The 17,588-nt window shown below is 46.4% G+C and overlaps 1 protein-coding gene across 3 annotated transcripts; it reads right to left on the minus strand.

Moving 5' to 3' along the window:
* Positions 1-1,763: 1,763 nt before the first annotated feature.
* PHF7 (PHD finger protein 7) lies at positions 1,764-17,312 on the minus strand. Of its 3 annotated transcripts, none has more exons than XM_036102627.2 (11): positions 16,585-17,312; positions 15,239-15,359; positions 14,187-14,239; positions 13,714-13,805; positions 8,936-9,037; positions 8,431-8,555; positions 7,806-7,965; positions 7,147-7,253; positions 6,557-6,673; positions 6,015-6,139; positions 1,764-2,536 (listed from the first exon to the last, which is right to left on the minus strand). In XM_036102627.2, the coding sequence occupies exons 2-11, from the start codon at positions 15,280-15,282 to the stop codon at positions 2,472-2,474; spliced, it is 990 nt and encodes a 329-aa protein (XP_035958520.1). In that variant the 5' UTR covers positions 15,283-15,359; positions 16,585-17,312; the 3' UTR covers positions 1,764-2,471. The 3 variants fall into 3 exon arrangements, with proteins under 3 accessions (XP_035958520.1, XP_035958518.1, XP_035958519.1); XM_036102625.2 differs by lacking the exon at positions 1,764-2,536 and adding an exon at positions 5,249-5,803; XM_036102626.2 differs by lacking the exons at positions 1,764-2,536; positions 15,239-15,359 and adding an exon at positions 5,249-5,803.
* Positions 17,313-17,588: the final 276 nt, after the last annotated feature.

Here is a 17,588-nt window from a genome sequence, read left to right on the forward strand (position 1 = left end):
GTGCTCGCAGGGCAGGGTCAAGGAACAAGATTACACCAAAGACAAGGGGGAGAAGCCCTGGGCCTCTCCTTCCATCCGGGCCTCTCTCCTTCCATCCGGGCCTCCTGCCGTTGCACCACTCAGCTGTTGCACATGCTAGAGGTGGTTTGCTACAGAGAAGCTAGAACAAGGTTTTCGTTTTTTGTTTTCTGAAATATATCAACTTTTTGGTTTATGGCCTCCAATTGCCAGATTGCTTTTTGGAAAAAAATGTAAAAGGCATGAGACCCTTCCAAATAGCAGACGCCACCCCCCCCCCCCCCGCCCCGCCACGATGGGGCTTCCTAGCTTAGTCAGTAGGGAGACTTCTCATACCTGCCCCCCCCCATGATGTTGCACTTCACCTCCAGCCAGTCTGGGAGTATATAGGAGCTAACACAGTGTCCCCGGGGGCCGGGCCAATGGAGATGCTATTTCTCATAGCAACCTCCTGTCTGGTCCACACGTTAGAGTCTTTGATGTCACTAGCCAGAGGCCTTAATATCAATGTGTGCGTGTATGTGTAAGGACAGTGGGGCAGAAGAAGAACAGAACTGTATCATCCATTTCCCTTGGGACTGGCAGTCCTCATTTTGGGGGGGAAGAGGAGGGCAGCTGGCATTAGGAGGATCACTTTGGGTCTGGACGGACAGGCAGACCTGTCTGAGGATATGACCCGTGATGGAAGTGTCATTAGTAACTTTTATCCTAATCTCTAAACCCAACAGGAGCCCACCTCGTGAATAAACGCAAATGGATGTGTTTAGAACAAGTGAGGAGCAGTAAGTCCTATGCAATCCCAAAATAGCAGCAAGCTTTAAAAAATAAGCCGTTCTCAACTCTTAAGGGGGCAGCATCTTCTTCCTCACTCTGCTGACAGCGCCCTCTGGTGTTTGACAGCAGAACAACAGGCTCATGAGTACAAGCTACAAGCCCTTCCATCTCTTCAGTAGACATCAAACTGCCTCTGAATGTGGGGTCTGGAGCCACACACCCCGGGGGGGAGAAAGGTTAATAAGACAAACAGGCCCCTGCCTTTAAGGGGCTTCCCATCTAGTGGGAGAGATAGATACACAACTGTAGGGCCAGGTGGAGAACGATGCCTGCTCTAATAGGAGTATAAGCAGAGACCAGTGCAAGTGAAAAATGGCCCTTTTGCTGGGTTCAACAGGCTGAGGATAGAGGCTATGGCTCCCCAGACTGCAAACCTTATGCTCAGGGCCCAGTGTTCCAGGGTAGCCAGGGCAGAGTGCCCGTGGGTGGGGTGTCCAGAGAGATGCTGCTGAGTAGGGCCATGTTTGTGGAAGGTCTTGGATGCCAATCTCAGCAGAGCCATCCTAAGAAAAGAGCTAGCAGATGTTTATGGTAATTAGCAGAAGGGAAAAGGGTGGATTTGTCAGCACAGCAAGTGGACATAGGAAACCATGCAGGGAGAAGGCTTTTGCTGCAGTCCTCTGAGGCACGGGGGTCTGAGCTGAGCACTAGCGATGGGATAGCAAAGAAGGCGAACATTTGTGTAACAGCCAAATTGACAAGAAAGAGGGTGGTTGAGGATAAAGGAAAGTAGAAGCAGATACTGAGATTTTTGGCCCTAGTTTATGGTTCCTACAAAGGTAAGAATTAGAGGAAGTAGAGAAGGTGAATTTGGGGGGAATTTTTATTTAACATCTATTTCTACCCTCTCCAAGTGAACTATTTGTTCTAGGTCCTAAGTTATAAAACAGTAATTAATTCTAACAGACGGATCACTTGTGAAAACATGTATTTAAATCATACAAGAGGAGCCTGGAGCATCTTGTAGTGCCAAAAAGTAAAGAAGGGCTCAAAAAACCCCCAAAACCAAAATAACAAAACAGAACAAAATACACAATAATGGGGGTATGTGAAAAGGACTCAGGAGCTCCCAATGGCCAGAACTGGAATAATTTGAGCAACAAATAAATCAAGCAGTATTGGATTATAACCCAGAATACACTATGCAAATCCCTAAGTCTAGAGTGACATAAACGAATGACCGAATAAATAAGTGGAAGAGAATAGGTAAATCTCCCATGCAGAAGAATTCCAAATAATGTAGATATTCTGTCCTCGAGGAGGGAGGGGACATAGATCGCCACTCATTAATTGTGGGCTACACAGAGCAACTTCCTTCCAAAAGGCACAGTCTGGAAAGTGGGGAAAAGAAGTAACTTTACGCTGGAGAAACCTGACAAACATACCTCACCAGATGATCAAGGTCACCATCAACAGTGGAAGACATGTTGATAGTCTGTAACTTGGATATGATGTGATAACAGCACTTTACCTGTGTGGTCTCCCTCCCCCAGGCCCATAACCCTAGCCTAATCGTGAGAAAAACATCAGACAATACCAACTGAGGGCTCTCAAAATACCTGACCAGTACTCCTCAAAACTGTCAAGGTCATCAAAAACAAGGAAAATCTGACAAACTGTTACAGCCAAGAGGAACCTAAGGAGACAGGACGATTCAATGCAATGTGGTCTCCTGGATAGGGTCCTAGAACAGAAAAGAGACATTAGGTAAAAACTAAGGAAATCTAAATAAACTCTGGGTTTGAAAATAATGTATTGGTTCATTAATTGTTACAAATGTACTACATTAATGTAAGATGGTACTAAGGGGGGAAATAGGGTTTGGGGTATTTGGGGAATCCCTGTACTATCGTCACAATTTTTGTAAATCTAAAACTATCCTAAATTAAAAGTTCATTTAAGACAAAAAACCCAGTTATTTAGTGGGGAATGACTGATTAGGTGAAGAATAGAACATTTCAAAATTGGGGACTTTCCAGTCAGCTATTAAAATCAATGGAGAGTAAAGGTATAGAGATGAAGAAATAGTTAATAGGGAGGAGTGTGACTGTTTTCTAGGTATCCATAAGGTCAACTGCACCCAGAGATCAGGCAACTGAATAAGTGCCCAAAGCACCCCTTATCCTCCCCCCCCAAGCTGTACCTCCCACCCACTGCAGCTGGGTCCCAGAGGTACTGCCAGAGGACCACCACTTTCAGTTAAGATGGTGTCTCTCACACTTGAGTAGTATCCAAGTGGATCCTTTTTTTTCTAAGTTTTATTTATTCATTTGAGAGAGTGCGCACACGAGGTGGGGGGAGGGGAGGGGCCGAGGGCGAGGGGGCCAGAGAAGCAGTCTCCCCACTGAGCAGGGAGCCCGATGTGGGGCTCGATCCCAGGACCCTGAGATCATGACCTGAGCCGAAGGCGGATGCTTAACTGACTGAGCCGCCCAGGCGCCCCTCCAAGTGGATTCTTTTTAAAGGGAAAGATACTACCCCGGATGTCTAAGAATATGCCTGGTGACCCAAGTTATAGAAATTCTAGATTAAGAATCTGAAGTGTTAATCTTGGAAGTGTCTTGCAGTTGTGAATTATCACTACAAGAGTTGAGTCTTGGGGCGCCTGGGTGGCTCAGCGGTTAAGCGTCTGCCTTCGGCTCAGGTCGTGATCTCAGGGTCCTGGGATCGAGCCCCGCATCAGGCTCCCTGCTCGGTGGAAAGCCTGCTTCTCCCTCTCCCACTCCGCCTGCTTGTGTTCCCTCTCCCGCTGTGTCTCTGTCTGTCAAATAAATAAATAAAATCTTTAAAAAAAAAAAAAAAAAAAAAAAAGAGTTGAGTCTTTAGGATAGGTAAAATATCATTTGTTTTTGAAATGAAAATCCACAATTTAAAAACTTAGTCACTTGCAGAGCTCTGACAAGGTGTCCCTGGAAACCCAGGTTAGGAAGCACAGCACTGAGTCATCAAAATCATGGGAGAGAAAAGGAAGAGAAAAGGCAGAGGTGCGGGCCGCCCTAGGGTGTTAGCTGTGCAATAGGCCCAGTGAGAGGCCGGCTCAGGAGTCGGCTCTCGGAGGCCCGTCTTTCAGAAAAGAAGTGCAGCTAATAGTGATCTGATGTTTGGCTTATGAGGAAGATTGTATTTTGAGGCAACTGTCACGTGGAACATTTGGGAAGAATTAGCCATAGGTACCTCACAAATTGAGCAATACAAAAGGGATAGGTATTCATTTCAGGAAAAAAACCAATTACAGGAGAGGAAAAATAATCCTAGCGTACTGCTTGGCTCAGAGGTATACAGCGTTTACATGGTCACAGCAAGTAAACTGAAGGTTACTAATGTAATCACTGAAGGTTAATTCAATAAAAACTGTGATGCAATTATAAAAGATGGAGAGAATGAAAGTGGGGAAGTCTCAAAGGAGCAAGATCTTACATGACATAATAGGAAGTCAGTAACATCTAAGACTAATGAATCAAGAAATGGCTAAAATAATGGACAGTAGTTGCCTTTAAGGAGCGGGATTGAGGGTAGGGAAGGGTAAGACAAGAGACTGTTTTTCATTATAATCCTTTAAGTACTTCTTGACTTTTAAAATTCTGTATTACTTTGCCTGCATACTTTGATAATAACAAAAAGACACAAATAACCTACCCCACATCCCATGTGATTCCAAGTGGATCTGGTCAAATCTGAAAGTGATCGCTGTAAACACCAAGGATGGAAGTCTCCAGGGCTCAACAACTTTTGAACCAAGAACCCCGTCCTCCACCATTGGTTACAATGACTCAGTGAGACCCTGAGCACTGAGTATCTGGCAATGGTCCTGAATTTCCCCCGCTAATCTAAATCCCACAGAATCATTAAAAACAAAAATATGTGAGATAGGTTCCATTCAATTTCTCCCAAGACCTTCTGCCAGATTCCCATCCCAGCTGCCTTGCCTAATGCAACTGTCCTGGCATGGTTCCCTTACCCGAGACGGAATTGCCTGAGGCACCAGGCAGCGAGGTTTTGAGTGGAGGTATGCTGCAGACCACACGGCCTGCAGTGGACGGAGTCCTTCCACCCAATGTGAGCATGGCAGTCCCTGGCCTGTTGGAGTCCAGGGCCCCAAGCCTTGCAATGGTGGCCTATTCTCAGTCCAGTATGGCCCCCTTTGCTGGCTCACTTCCCTGATGAGAGCCTGTGTTTATTTGTGCAATGATGAAATCTCTGTCCCCGCCCATAAAGTTAATTTCCCTGCAAACTGCTTCCCTCCAAAGCAACATGTCTATGTTTGAAGTTGAAAATTCTACATTTATTCACTGAATTTTATAGATTAGAAGGGTACATTTTCTATTTCCTCACTCTACCCTCCGGATTCCTCAGGATGCTAGATAAATTCCAGAGTGAATTTGTAAGGAGACACCAATGGAGAGAAAACCTTTATTTGCATAATAACAAACGTGGGTGCAGTAAGAAGAGGCATATGAGAAGCAGATTAGGGTGGGAGAAGAGGAGAAGGCTCTCTGGGGATCAGGCAGAAAGAGCAGAGGCACGCTCATAACTGCTAACACATTCCGAGGTTGGCATCTGGACTCTGCTCTGTCCTCACGCTCCCCTGGGACTTCTCTTTCCTTGGTTCATACTCTCACTGCCGGCCCTCTTTCCTTGCCTCACAGTCCCAAAGGGCTCCCTCCCTCAAACCCGGTGAAGGAGCACAGCTTCATATCCAAATGTGCTTGGCAGCGACTACTCAGAAGCTGTTACTTGGATTTTTTGCAGCTCTTAGTGACACGCTTGGACCGACAGGAGTGGCCCCTCCTGCCACCAGAGGACTCTGGCTTTTCTAATAAGGAAGGTCCCGGCCAATCAGTCCAAGAAGGGCCTGGATTCTCTTCCAGGCTGGCGTTGCTGCAGAAATGCCCCCCGGGGTGGAAGGTGCTGCTGCAACAAGGGGTGTCACCTGAGTTTTCTGGGGTATAGGCTGCGGTGGAAGGCAAGTGGAGAGGAGGACTCAGGCCTCCGTCTCTCCGGGCTCAGGTCCTTGAGCCCCTCCCTAGCTACTTCCCTTCCCACACCAAAGGCGCAAACTCCGAGTCCCCATCCAGGGGCATACCCTCCTCCTTTCCCAGGCACCACAAGTCCCCCCCCAGCCCCCGCCCAAGTTCGTAGACCAGACCACCCCCCAGTCCCACCTGTGGCTCCAGCAGAAGGGGCACACTCCTCACACTCCCACTTCTTACTGTTGGATCTAAGAGAGGAGCAGTCCCTGTGGGTTCCGTGGGATCCGCAGGTAGCGCACAGAATGAGACGCCACCTCCTGCAGGAGAAGCCAAGGAAGGCTTGTGGGGACAGATAGGACATTCACTACCACTCTCTGAATGTCCGCTAGAGGCCAGGCCTTCGCTGAGGGCTTCCCAGGCAATTTGCACCGTACATTTTACCCAGGACCCACTGTGGCTGAGCGCCAATCCCCGGACCCTGAACTTAGGCACAGATACCCGGAAGGTGGATTTGGAAAGGAACTGGACCCAAGGGTTGCTCCACTGGGCACAAGGACCCTGCAGGAACCTGTCCCCTTGTGCATGAGTGAGTCCTGGGCTGGTCAAGTATGGAACTTGGGTTCACCCTGAGGTCTGTAGACAAGAGCAAGTTTCTTGGTCCTGATAACCATGCCAAGGTCTAACTCCAGGATGGCACCAATGAGAGATCTTTCTAGCAAGGAGCCTTTCCCTACCCTTCTTCCTCAAAGCTGTCTCTGCCTTTTTCATACAGACAGATGGGGGCATCACAATGTTGATAGCGCTCATACAACTCTGAGAAAGCCCCTGGCTCGAGCTCCCAGGCGGCATCTCTGCAGTGGGAAAAGAAACAATGAGTAAGGGGCACATAATTGGTGGTGAAACCTTTGTCTACCTGGGAGGAACTAGAAAGAACTCAAGCTAGCACTGCAAAAGAGCTCAACAGGCTGCATGAATACTTTAAACAAGATGGGCTGAGTGGTCTGGCAGTAGGAGAGGGTGGAAGCAGGATGAGTGGAACATGGGGGTTTCTTAGTTCCACACTGGAATTCAAGAACCAAGCCCCAGGGAGTTCTGATCCCCAAGCACCCTTTTCAGGAACATGTCTACCCCCATTCCCACAGTGCACCCCCACCTCCTTTTCTTTTGATAACTGACAAGCCCTCCCTCCACTCCCTCCCTCTTCACCATACGCCAGTGCCTGGGCTGCTGCTTCATCCTCTGAACTAACCTCACACTCACCTCCTCTCTAGAAATCTAGGCAACCCACTCCCTGGCTCAGTTCCCGCCTTAGAGTTTCCACTACCTGTCTGGAATATGTATTCCCATTCTTAGCATTTCTTGAGGAAACTCTTCTCGATTGTTACACTGGGGACATTTGAAGAAATGTTTTGCCGATGTGTGGGCATACTTCTGTAAGAGAAACATGGAAGAGCGTTGTGTTTATAAAAACACCATCTTTGATCACCTTCTCTCCACCCCAACCCTCATCTCACAAAGAGGGTGTTGCCAAGAGAGCTTGATTGGAGATTTCCATAAAAGGGCTACGGGTGGGCTAGTGTGAGGGGTGCAAATCCAGGCATCAGACCAGAGACCACGCTCAATTCGAGAGAGCTCCCAGGAGTGCCTCAGCTGTCACCTCTGGCTGTGGGGCCTGCACTGCTGACCCATTCAAGGGTCCCTTTCCTTCTGTCCCAGGAAGCAAGGCTGATTCTGAGGCTGCTTGACTCATTCCAGCTCGTTTGCTCTAGCCCTCCTGAGGATTTTGCTCAGTCTAAATGTTATCACGGATGAGGTCTTACAGGTCAGGGGTGACCAGAGATTGGGCTGACTTTCCTCTGCCTGGAACCCTCCCTGCATATAGGCCTCCAGGATGGAACAGAGAAGCTAAGACTGCCTGAGCATTCCTAGGGTGCTCCGAACTAGAGAAAATGTGGAAGGTCCCCAGGGTGGAGAAAGCCCCACCTGTATGCACTTGCGGTGGTAGATAGTTTGACTACAACATGGACTCTGGATATTTTCGACACTTGCTTGGGATAAGTCTTCACAACACAAGACACAGCTTTCCTCCCCTGCCTTCCCCCGTTGGATGTCCTGTGTTGGGCGATGTTTTCCACAAAATGATCTGAGGCAGAACAAACAGACTTGATTTCTGGTTTGTCACTGATGCAGTCTTCCGGCTGCCTGGCCTAGGAAGAGCAGCCACCCAGGCCGATGCCCAGTGAACCTCCATGCTCACGGGGAGGAGGAGGAGCAGGGAGGGGGAAAGCCACATGCCTTCTCACAGCTGTTGCCCCACTGAGCAAAACTCCCGGGACTATCCCCACAGTCTCCTGTTCCTGAAAGCCCTGCTGAGCTCTGAGCAGCTGTCTAAGAACAGCAGCTGCTTGTAATTTAAGAAGGGGCTGGGAAGCAAGAAGGAAGCCCTGGGAAATCGCCAAGTCAAGACACTGTTTCTCATTATTGAATGGTAGGACAGATTCACCAGTGAATCAAAACAGGCCTGTGAGAACCGGACTCTGATTTCATTGGTGGCTAATTAAGAGCAACTTGCAAAAGGGCAGCCCAACTTTTCCCCTTTATCACTCACTTGTACTCTCCAAAAAATTGTGAAAGGCAACCCCTTTCTTGGCCACAAGGAAGATGGAAGTTTCTGACGCATTGATCCTTCTGGCAGTTGATGGCAGCTCCCTTTTTCTTGCACACAAAGCAGATCTGCAAATGAGATGCCAGGCAGTGCTCAGGGCCCCAAGAAAGACAAACAGACATTCTGCGGCACATCATTCTATGGAATGGAAATTCTAGGAAGCAACAGCCATTTCCTTTCCTCAGTTGACCTGAAAGCTCTTGGGGTCACCCTGAAGCTGAGCTTCAAGCAGCACTAAATTATTTTTTTCCCCTAGGATGTTGCTCCTTCTCCTCACTTAGGATACTACACCCCAGAGAAGCATGCAGCTTAAGAGAAGGACCTGTTGAGAAATCCAAGAGTCCTTTGACTTCTGAACTAGCAGCTAGGGAAAAGAACAGAAACAGGGACGATCAGAGAGGTATGAGAAGAGGCCTATCCCGAGGCCCCCGTATTGGGGGATTCTAACCTTCCTAGAAGCCCGGGCTGCCTCCTTTTTGATGTCTTCAGGCAGGAATCCATGGAAACCTCTGTTGGACTGGCCCCTCTGAGGCAGCTTGCTAGATAGGATCTGGGGGAACAGTAGAACCAGGCTGTCAACATTGATGATCGGTGAAACAGTGCAGTGGGGTGAGGAGGATGACAGGGTAAGAGAGCTAGAATATAGAGCGTGGTGCGATATATATGCATTTACAGGATAATTTACTTAACAAAGGCTTATATAGCATTGCTCTAAGTGCTTTTCAAATATTAACTCATTTAATCCTTATAACAACGTCAGGAGGTAGGTACTATCATCATCCCCGTTTTATAGGAGAGATTATGTGATCTGCTTAAGGTCACAGGACTCCAGAACCTGGGCTCTAACATACCTCTGTGTTACACTGTCTCTCATTTACCGAGGATTGCTTTTCTGTGCTGAGCCCTTTGGGGAAACACTCCCTGTATATTGACTCATCTTATGTTCACTGCAACCCTGGGACAGATGCTATTGTGATCCTCATCTTACAGAGGAGCTCTGAGGTGTAGGATGGTAAGTGACACGGCTGGGGTCACACAGCAAGGAGGCAACAGAGCCGGCCTTCACATCCACGCCCACAGAATCCACACTCTTACCCTGCCCACTGTACTGCTCCTTAGTGCAAAATAAATAGTCTTTTCAGAGTGTGTTCTCTACAGGAAGGCAAACAGGGCTTTAAAATCTACCCAGGACCCACTGTGGCTGAGTGCCAATACCCGGACCCTGAACTTAGGCACAGATACCCGAAAGGTGGATTTGGAAAGGAACTGGACCCAAGGGTTGCTCCACTGGGCATAGGGGCGCCTGGGTGGCACAGTTGGTTAAGTATCTAACTCTTGGTTTCAGCTCAGGCCTTGATCTCAGGGTCATGAGATGGGGTCCAACCCACATGGGGCCCCACGCTCAGCACAGAGTCTACTTATGACTCTCTCTCCCTCCCTTTGTCCCTCCCCCCTGTGCTCTCTCTCTCTCTCCCTCCCTCCAAATAAAATAAAATCTCCCAACTATAGTCATTCTGCCCTATTGGGGAAGGGGAGGAATTGAACTCTTCTTTAAAAACACAATTTTAAGGGCCTTTGCTTCTGAAAAGCCCCCAAAGCAGATTCTAGAATGGGAAATCAAGGAAAAGGACAACAAACTGTTCATGTACCCATGAACTGTTGTATGCACATTGGAAGAACGTCAGCACCCCAGCCCCACCCCAAGAATCTTCCAAAAATATGGGGAGGGTGCTGGACTTCCTACAGTGATTACATGTAATGTATAATGGGGACCCAGGTTATTTTATTTTGACATTATAGAAAAGGTGACCCTACAAGGTTAGATGACTTGAAGACACTTGGATTATAGCTATATGTTCCCAATTAGGATTAAAACGTATCTATTCCACACTAATTATCTCAGGGCTTTAGGACTATATGAGTGATTTCTGTTTTATTTATATTTCTAAGTATTACTAATGTTTTCTACAATGAGGATGTATTATTTCTATAAACAGAAAAATCAATAGTGACAGATTAGAAATAATCTAAATGTCCTTTAAAAGCGGTTTGTTTTAATGCTTTTTGGTACCCCCATCCCATGGAATACCAATTAGCTATTAAAAAGAAAAAAACTAGATCAATACGTTCTACGTGGAAAGATCTTCATAAGTATTAAGAGGTAAAAAACAAGCAAAATACAAAATGCTGTGTATAGTATGTTTATTTTTATGTTGAAAATGTGTATGCTTGTAAAGGCACTGAGATTAACCAAGACCTGACACCCTAACCAGACAGGATTTACAAGAGAGGAAAATCACAGACTAGTCTTTCTCACCAGTAGAGGTGTAAAAATGAAACAAAATATTAGCAAATTGAATCCAGCACCATATAGAAAGGATAATACATCATGATCAAGCAGGGTTTATACCAGAAATGCAAGGTTAGTTTAACATTAAAAATTAAATCGACGTAACAAGCCCATAAACAAAATAAAGGAGAAAAAATGATCATCTCAATAGATGCGGAAAAAGCATCTTGACAAAATTCAATACACATTCATGATATCCTCAGCAAACTAGAAATATAAGGAACCTTCTTTAATCTGATGAAAAGTCTACAGCTAACATATTTTAATGTTGAAAAATTGGATGCTATCCTCCAATGTTGGGAGTAACACAAGGATATTTACTCCTGTAACTCCTATTCAACACCTGATCGAAAGTCCTACCTAGTATAATAAGGCAAGAAGAAGAATTAAAAGAATTGAAAGATTGGAAATGAAGAAATAGAACTGTCTTTATTCACACTACATGAGTGTGTACACAGGAAATCCTAAGGCATTTACCAAAAAAACTTAAAAATAAAAACAACTACTGAACTAATAAGTGAACTTAACAAGATTGCAGGATATAAAATCAACATACAAAATAAACTGCACTTATATATACCAACATCCAAACTTGAAACTGAAATTTTAAAATACCATTTATAATAGCATAAAAATCACAAATATTTACACATGCATTTAATAAAAGATGTGCAAGACTTCTTCACTAAAAAAACACTGCTGAATAAAAAATAAGGAAAAAATAAATAAATAAAACATTGCTGAGACAAATTTTAAAAGACCCAAATAGGGTGCCTGGGTGGCTCAGTTGTTTAAGCAACTGCCTTCAGCTCAGGTCATGATCCTGGAGTCCTGGAATCGAATCCCGCATTGGGCTCCCTGCTCAGCGGGGCGTCTGCTTCTCCCTCTGACTCTCCCCCTTCTCATGCTCTCTATCATTATCTCTCTCAATAAATAAATAAAAATGTTTTAAAAAAAAAAAGACCCAAATAAATGGGGAAATATATCACTTCCATGGATTGAAGATTCAATATGTCAATTCTTCCCAAATTGATCTATAAATTCAATGCAATCCCAATATCAATCCCAACAGGCATTTTTTTTTAAAGCAAAACTGACAAGCTAAATGTAAGATTTATATGGAAAAGGACCTGATGGCCAAAACAATCTTAAAAAAGATTGTAGAGGGGCGCCTGGGTGGCTCAGTCGTTGAGCGTCTGCCTTCAGCTCGGGTCATGGTCCCAGGGTCCTGGGATCGAGACCCGCATCGGGCTCCTTGCTCTGCGGGAGGCCTGCTTCTCCCTCTCCCACTCCCCCTGCTTGTGTTCCCTCTCTCGCTGTGTCTCTCTCTCTGTCAAATAAATAAATAAAATCTTAAAAAAAAAAGATTCAAGAACGTATAATACTTAATTTCAAGACACTATAAAGCCACAATAATCAAGATAGTGCAGTACTATTGTAAGGATGATGCACAGATCAATGACATAAAATAAATCATCCAGATCCACAGATATATGGTCAATTGATTTCAACAAAGGCATCAAGGTAATTCAACGGGTAGGCAAAGATATCTTGGGACACACACAAAAAGCACTAATGATAAAAGAAAAACAATTGGTAAACTGAACTTCATCAAAACTAAAAACATTTGTTCTTTGAAAGACACCATTAAGAAAATGAGGCATGCCATGGACTTGGAGAAAATAGTGACAATACACATATCTGAAAAAGGGTTTGCCTCCAGAATATATAAAAAACTCATAAATTGATAAGACAAAATAACCTACTTTTACAAAGGAAAAATACTTGCACAGACACTTCACTAAAGAACATATGTGAATGACCAGTAAGCACACAAAAAGAAGCTCAGCACCTTAAGTCAACAGGGAAATGCAAATTAAAACCACAATGAGATACCAGTACACACCTAATAGGATGGCTAAAATTAAAAAGATTGACCATATCAAGTTCTGGCAAGAATATTGTGCAATTGGAACTCTCATAAATTGCTAGTGCGAGTGTAAACTGGTACAACCACTTTGGAAAGTGATTTGGCAACTTCACAAAAAGTTAAACATACAGTTAGCACACAACCAATAAATCCACTCCTAGGCATTTGCCCAAGGGAAGTGAAAATACGTGTTCACAAAAAGACTTGAACATGAATATTCATAGCAACTTTATTCATAATAGCCCCCAAATAGAAACAATTCAAATGTCCATCAACAGATGGATAAAATAAGCCAATTACAAAATATTCATACAACAGAATACTACTAGGCAACAAAAAGGTACGAGCTACCAAAACACGCAACAACATGGATGAATCTCCAAAACACTGCATTGAGTAAAAGAAGCCAGACGCAAGACTACAATTGCTGTAAGAGGAGACAAAAGTAATCTATAGATCAGAACAGTGATGATCTCTGAGGGGACTGACTGGAAGGGTACGGGAGGGAACTTTCTGGGGTGATGGAAATACTTTGATTGGGATGGTGTTTACACGAGGATATACATTATATCCCCATGATATAGGAGCTTATCAAAACTCATCAAACTGTACACTTAAAATCCGTGCAAACTATAGTATGCAAATTATAGCTAATTAAAAAAAAGCATAGTGGGAAAAAACAGCTCGAAGGACAGTTGACAGCATGTGCTTCTGAGGAGAGGGAGAAAGATTGGGAACACTGTTTTGGGAAGCAACTTTTTATTGTACATTATACTGTCAGGATTTTATAGCAGGTACGTACATTACTTCTTAAAGACTAGATTTTAAAAAGAAAAAAGCTATTAAGAAAAACAAGGCTATGTATTTGAGGCTGGATGAAAAACAGAGAACAGACTATACAGCAAAAGCCATGAAACATTCAAAGCAAAGGGGACCTTATACTCACAAGACAAAAATAATGCACGCTGAGATTGTCTTTCTGAAGAAATTCCCCCAGTTTTTCGGGATCCCCAGGCTCTCGAAGGCATAGCCGGCAAACTGGAAGAAGGAATGTTAAGAATTCATTTTGGGAGCACAAGGAAGAGTCATGTATTGGGAAGAGGACATTTTGACAAGGATGGAGGTTGGGATGAGGTTTTGCATGGTATCAGTTAGGCCTTTATATAATTTTGGCCACATTTGAGTTGGCTGCAGCTGCTCACTTTATACACTTTTCTCTCAAGTGGCTTTAAATAACTTGTTTCTTGAACTTTGGATTAGCCATTTAAAAATCAAGGACCCTGAGTTCTTCAGGATCTTAGAGAATCTGGGAAATGAGTAGGACGGACAGTTAGAGAAGTAAGTCTGCCGCCCTACATAGGTGACCTTGGCTGAGGTTGGAAGGCAGCAGTTGAACAGAACACCTCCAGTCTTTCTTACCAGGCCCCGAAGATGGCTTCCTTTGGGTTACCCTCCTTGTCTTGGCAGATTTTCTATACAAGAGAAGGAAGAAGTACAGGGTGGTCTTTGAGGATCCTGTCAACATCCCTTGTAATATTTCCCTCAAAATGCCTCCCTGGGTCTGATGAAGGACCAAAATATCAAAAGGCTAAGACATCAGTTTCTTTTTTTATTGCATTGTTTTTTTTTTTTTTTTGCGAGCACAAAACATACCCACTAAGTCATTTGAATTATGTGAGATTGTAATTATCTTCCTGTTCTCATTGGCTGTGCTACCTGTGTAGACTGAATGAATGCAGGAGCAAACCCCCTTTTGCTCTTTTACTGTTTCTTCTGCCACCTACTCTGAATCTCTGGTGGCACCATGTTCACAGAGCAGAATGAAATACTAAAATTGAGGGACGCCTGGGTGGCTCAGTCGGTTAAGCGTCAGCCTTCGGCTCAGGTCATGATCCCAGAGTCCTGGGATCAAGCCCCGCATCGGGCTCCCTGCTCGGCGGGAAGCCTGCTTCTCCCTCTCCCTCTGCCTCTCTGCCTGCTTGTGTGCTCTCTCACTTTCTCTCTGTCAAATAAATAAATAAATAATCTTTAAAAAAAAAGAAAAAGAAATACAAAATTGAGTGTAAATTTCCTATTGCGAAGCACTATTCCTGGCTCTGCCCATGTATTAGCTCAATGAATCCACATTCATTGAGGCTCGAAAAAGTGGGTGCTATTATGATGCACATTTTCCAGGTGAGGAAACCGAGGCATAAAGAAATGAAGTAACCTGTCCCAGGTCACCTAGTGTCTAACACCAAGTGTTAGAGCCCAGATATGAATCTAGGCATAGGGCTCCAGAGCCAGCACTTTGCTATTAGGGACAGCCCTGGGGGCACAGGTGACCGGGCAGCTTCCAGGGGACCACTGGTGTATGCTTCCACACTCCCCAACCCCAGCCCTCAAGACCACACAGAGGGGACAAAAAGTGCAGCATATACCACGGGTCTCTGGACAATTTCTCCCGAACTCCCTCATGTCACCTGGTCTACCTCAATCTTTGACGTTCCTTCTTCTTTTCTTTTATAGTCTTCATAGACACTCCAGGGACAGACTCTCTCTCCTAACTGGAATTCTTCTATACTATTATGAGGACAATATAGGCTCTTCCAGCTATAAATATAAACAGGGGTTGATCAGCAATTTAATTCTACATTTGGTTCCACAGGGTCAAAGTAACAGTGTACCTCACCTCCCAACCCACGTGACAAAATAAAAGGGACCCACCCACTATCAAGGCTAGTAGTAGCCAATAAATATTAAATCACATCAAAACTGTTCTAGGCATTTCACCTGTGTTAATACACAAAAACTCTGTGCAGGAAGTACCACTACTATCCCCATTTTCCAGACAAGGAGACTGAGGCACAGAGAGGTCACAGAGAGGCACTTGCCCAAGATCAGAGTTACCGCTATTACTCCGGAGAGTAAGAATGGGAACCACTACCTGAGCTGACTAAATGGGTCTTCGTTTTCTTCGTGCCTACTAAATGCACGAGGTAGCACTCAGGATAAAGGGGCTCATTTGGCATCCAAGTATAGGTGCCTTAATTCTACCCAGTAAAGGCTTAAAGAAGGTAGCTCTTTCCTAGGAAAAGGAGCCCCTGGGATTTTGGCTGCCTGAAGCAGGAACTCCCTCTAGTGGGAGACAAGAGAGAACACCGACAAATCACCCTTTAGCTCCTCTCACTTGTCGCCAGGCTCGGCTGGCCATTGAGGTTTGGTCTGTTCCCAACCTTTCTCTAGATCTGAGCCAAGAGTAAAATGTCCCAAAGTGGAGACGACACCCTGCCTCCCTTCCCCCACCAAGGTCAGCAGACCGCAAATTTAGTTTTCATTGGTTAATGGGGAAATCCCTGAAAGGGAAGAGACCATTGAAAAAGACATAAAATCCACTCCCATGAAGGGAGGACCGTGTCTAGTCAAGGGAGAGGGGAAGGACAGCATTTCTTCGAAGGAGAGCTGCGTGAATCAGGTCACTCCAGGGACAGACACTCCAGCACCCATGTCCTCAGAGCACAGCTGGGAAGCGTAAACATCTGCAGGGGCTGTCCACTGTTCTCCTTGGATACAACTGCTAAGGCAACTAACTAGCTGTTCAGAAAACTAAGACTAGACTACGCTTCCTCTCATTGTGTTTGCTCCATCTCCTCTTCCGACCCATGAGTTGCGCTTGCAGAAGTCATGGCACTTGATGGCTTCTTCTTCAACAAAAGCACTTGGCCGGGCTGGAAGAGGAGAGAGGAGGGCGCGCAGCTAGGGGACCCGCTTTCGGGGCTGCTGAGCGGCTCTGGGTCGTTGGGGGGAAATACCGGCCATCTAGCCATAGAAATAAAACCTTGAAACGTCAGTTCTTTGCATCGCTGGACCAAGACGTTCCTTGAGTGGGATTCTGTGCACACTGGTAATTACGGGAAGACGCAACAATCTTCAGAGCATTTGAGGAGGGACGTTTCAAATGTCGATTTCCACGAGCAGCTCAGTCCGAGATTTCCTAACCGAGCGGATGCTCCCTTGGAACGGTTACCAAGCTCTTTCACTGGATGAGTGCTGGGTAAAGGCTTGTTGAAAAAATTAAAAATAAATTAGCGTGTTCGGCCCCGCCGCCGCAAGAATAAACAGTGATTTATTTGGAAAATACGTGTCGGTGTGGCCACAACCGCCCCCCGGAGGTAACAGCCGGAGAAGGGGCTCAAGGAGCATCCCGCGGATGCCAGACCAGGCTCATGTCGCGCCTGCCGGGCGGCTGGTGTGGGGCCGGGCCGGAGGTCGCCTCCGCCGCTCGCTCCTCACGGTGGCGCACTGGCCGTCGCTCCCGGCCGGGGCCGCCCGCCCAGCTGTCGCCGAGGGCGCCGCTGTCCGGAGCTTTATTCGTTGTCACAAGCCGTGGTAGCTACCTCACGGGCGGCCGCCCCGCGCGGTGACTGCGCCGGCAAAGGGGGCGAGCGCGCAAACTGGAGCCGGGTCACGCGGACTGCGACCCAGGGAGACTGCGGCCGCGGGGACCACCGCGTCGCCGACCGTTAGTAGAGGAGGACCGCTAACGGCCGCGCGCTAACGGCCACGCGCCCAGCCCGCCCCGCCCCTTCCTCTCGCACCGCCTGCTCCCGGCCCTGCTCTCGCACCGCCCCCTCGTCTCGCACCGCCCCCACCCGCCCCGCCTTTTCCTCTTGCACCGCCTGCGCCCAGTACCACCCTCGCCCCGCCCCTTCCCCTCGCCCCGCCCTCTCGCGCGAGCGCCCGGACCTCGAGAATCGATCCCGCGGAAGACAAGCCCAGAGGCGGGGCGGAGAACGTCGCGCCGTGGTGACGTAGTGTCGCCGGCGCGGGCGGGTGACGCCA

Source organism: Halichoerus grypus, chromosome 1 (assembly GCF_964656455.1).
Source record: "Halichoerus grypus chromosome 1, mHalGry1.hap1.1, whole genome shotgun sequence".
Taxonomy (NCBI): domain Eukaryota; kingdom Metazoa; phylum Chordata; class Mammalia; order Carnivora; family Phocidae; genus Halichoerus; species Halichoerus grypus.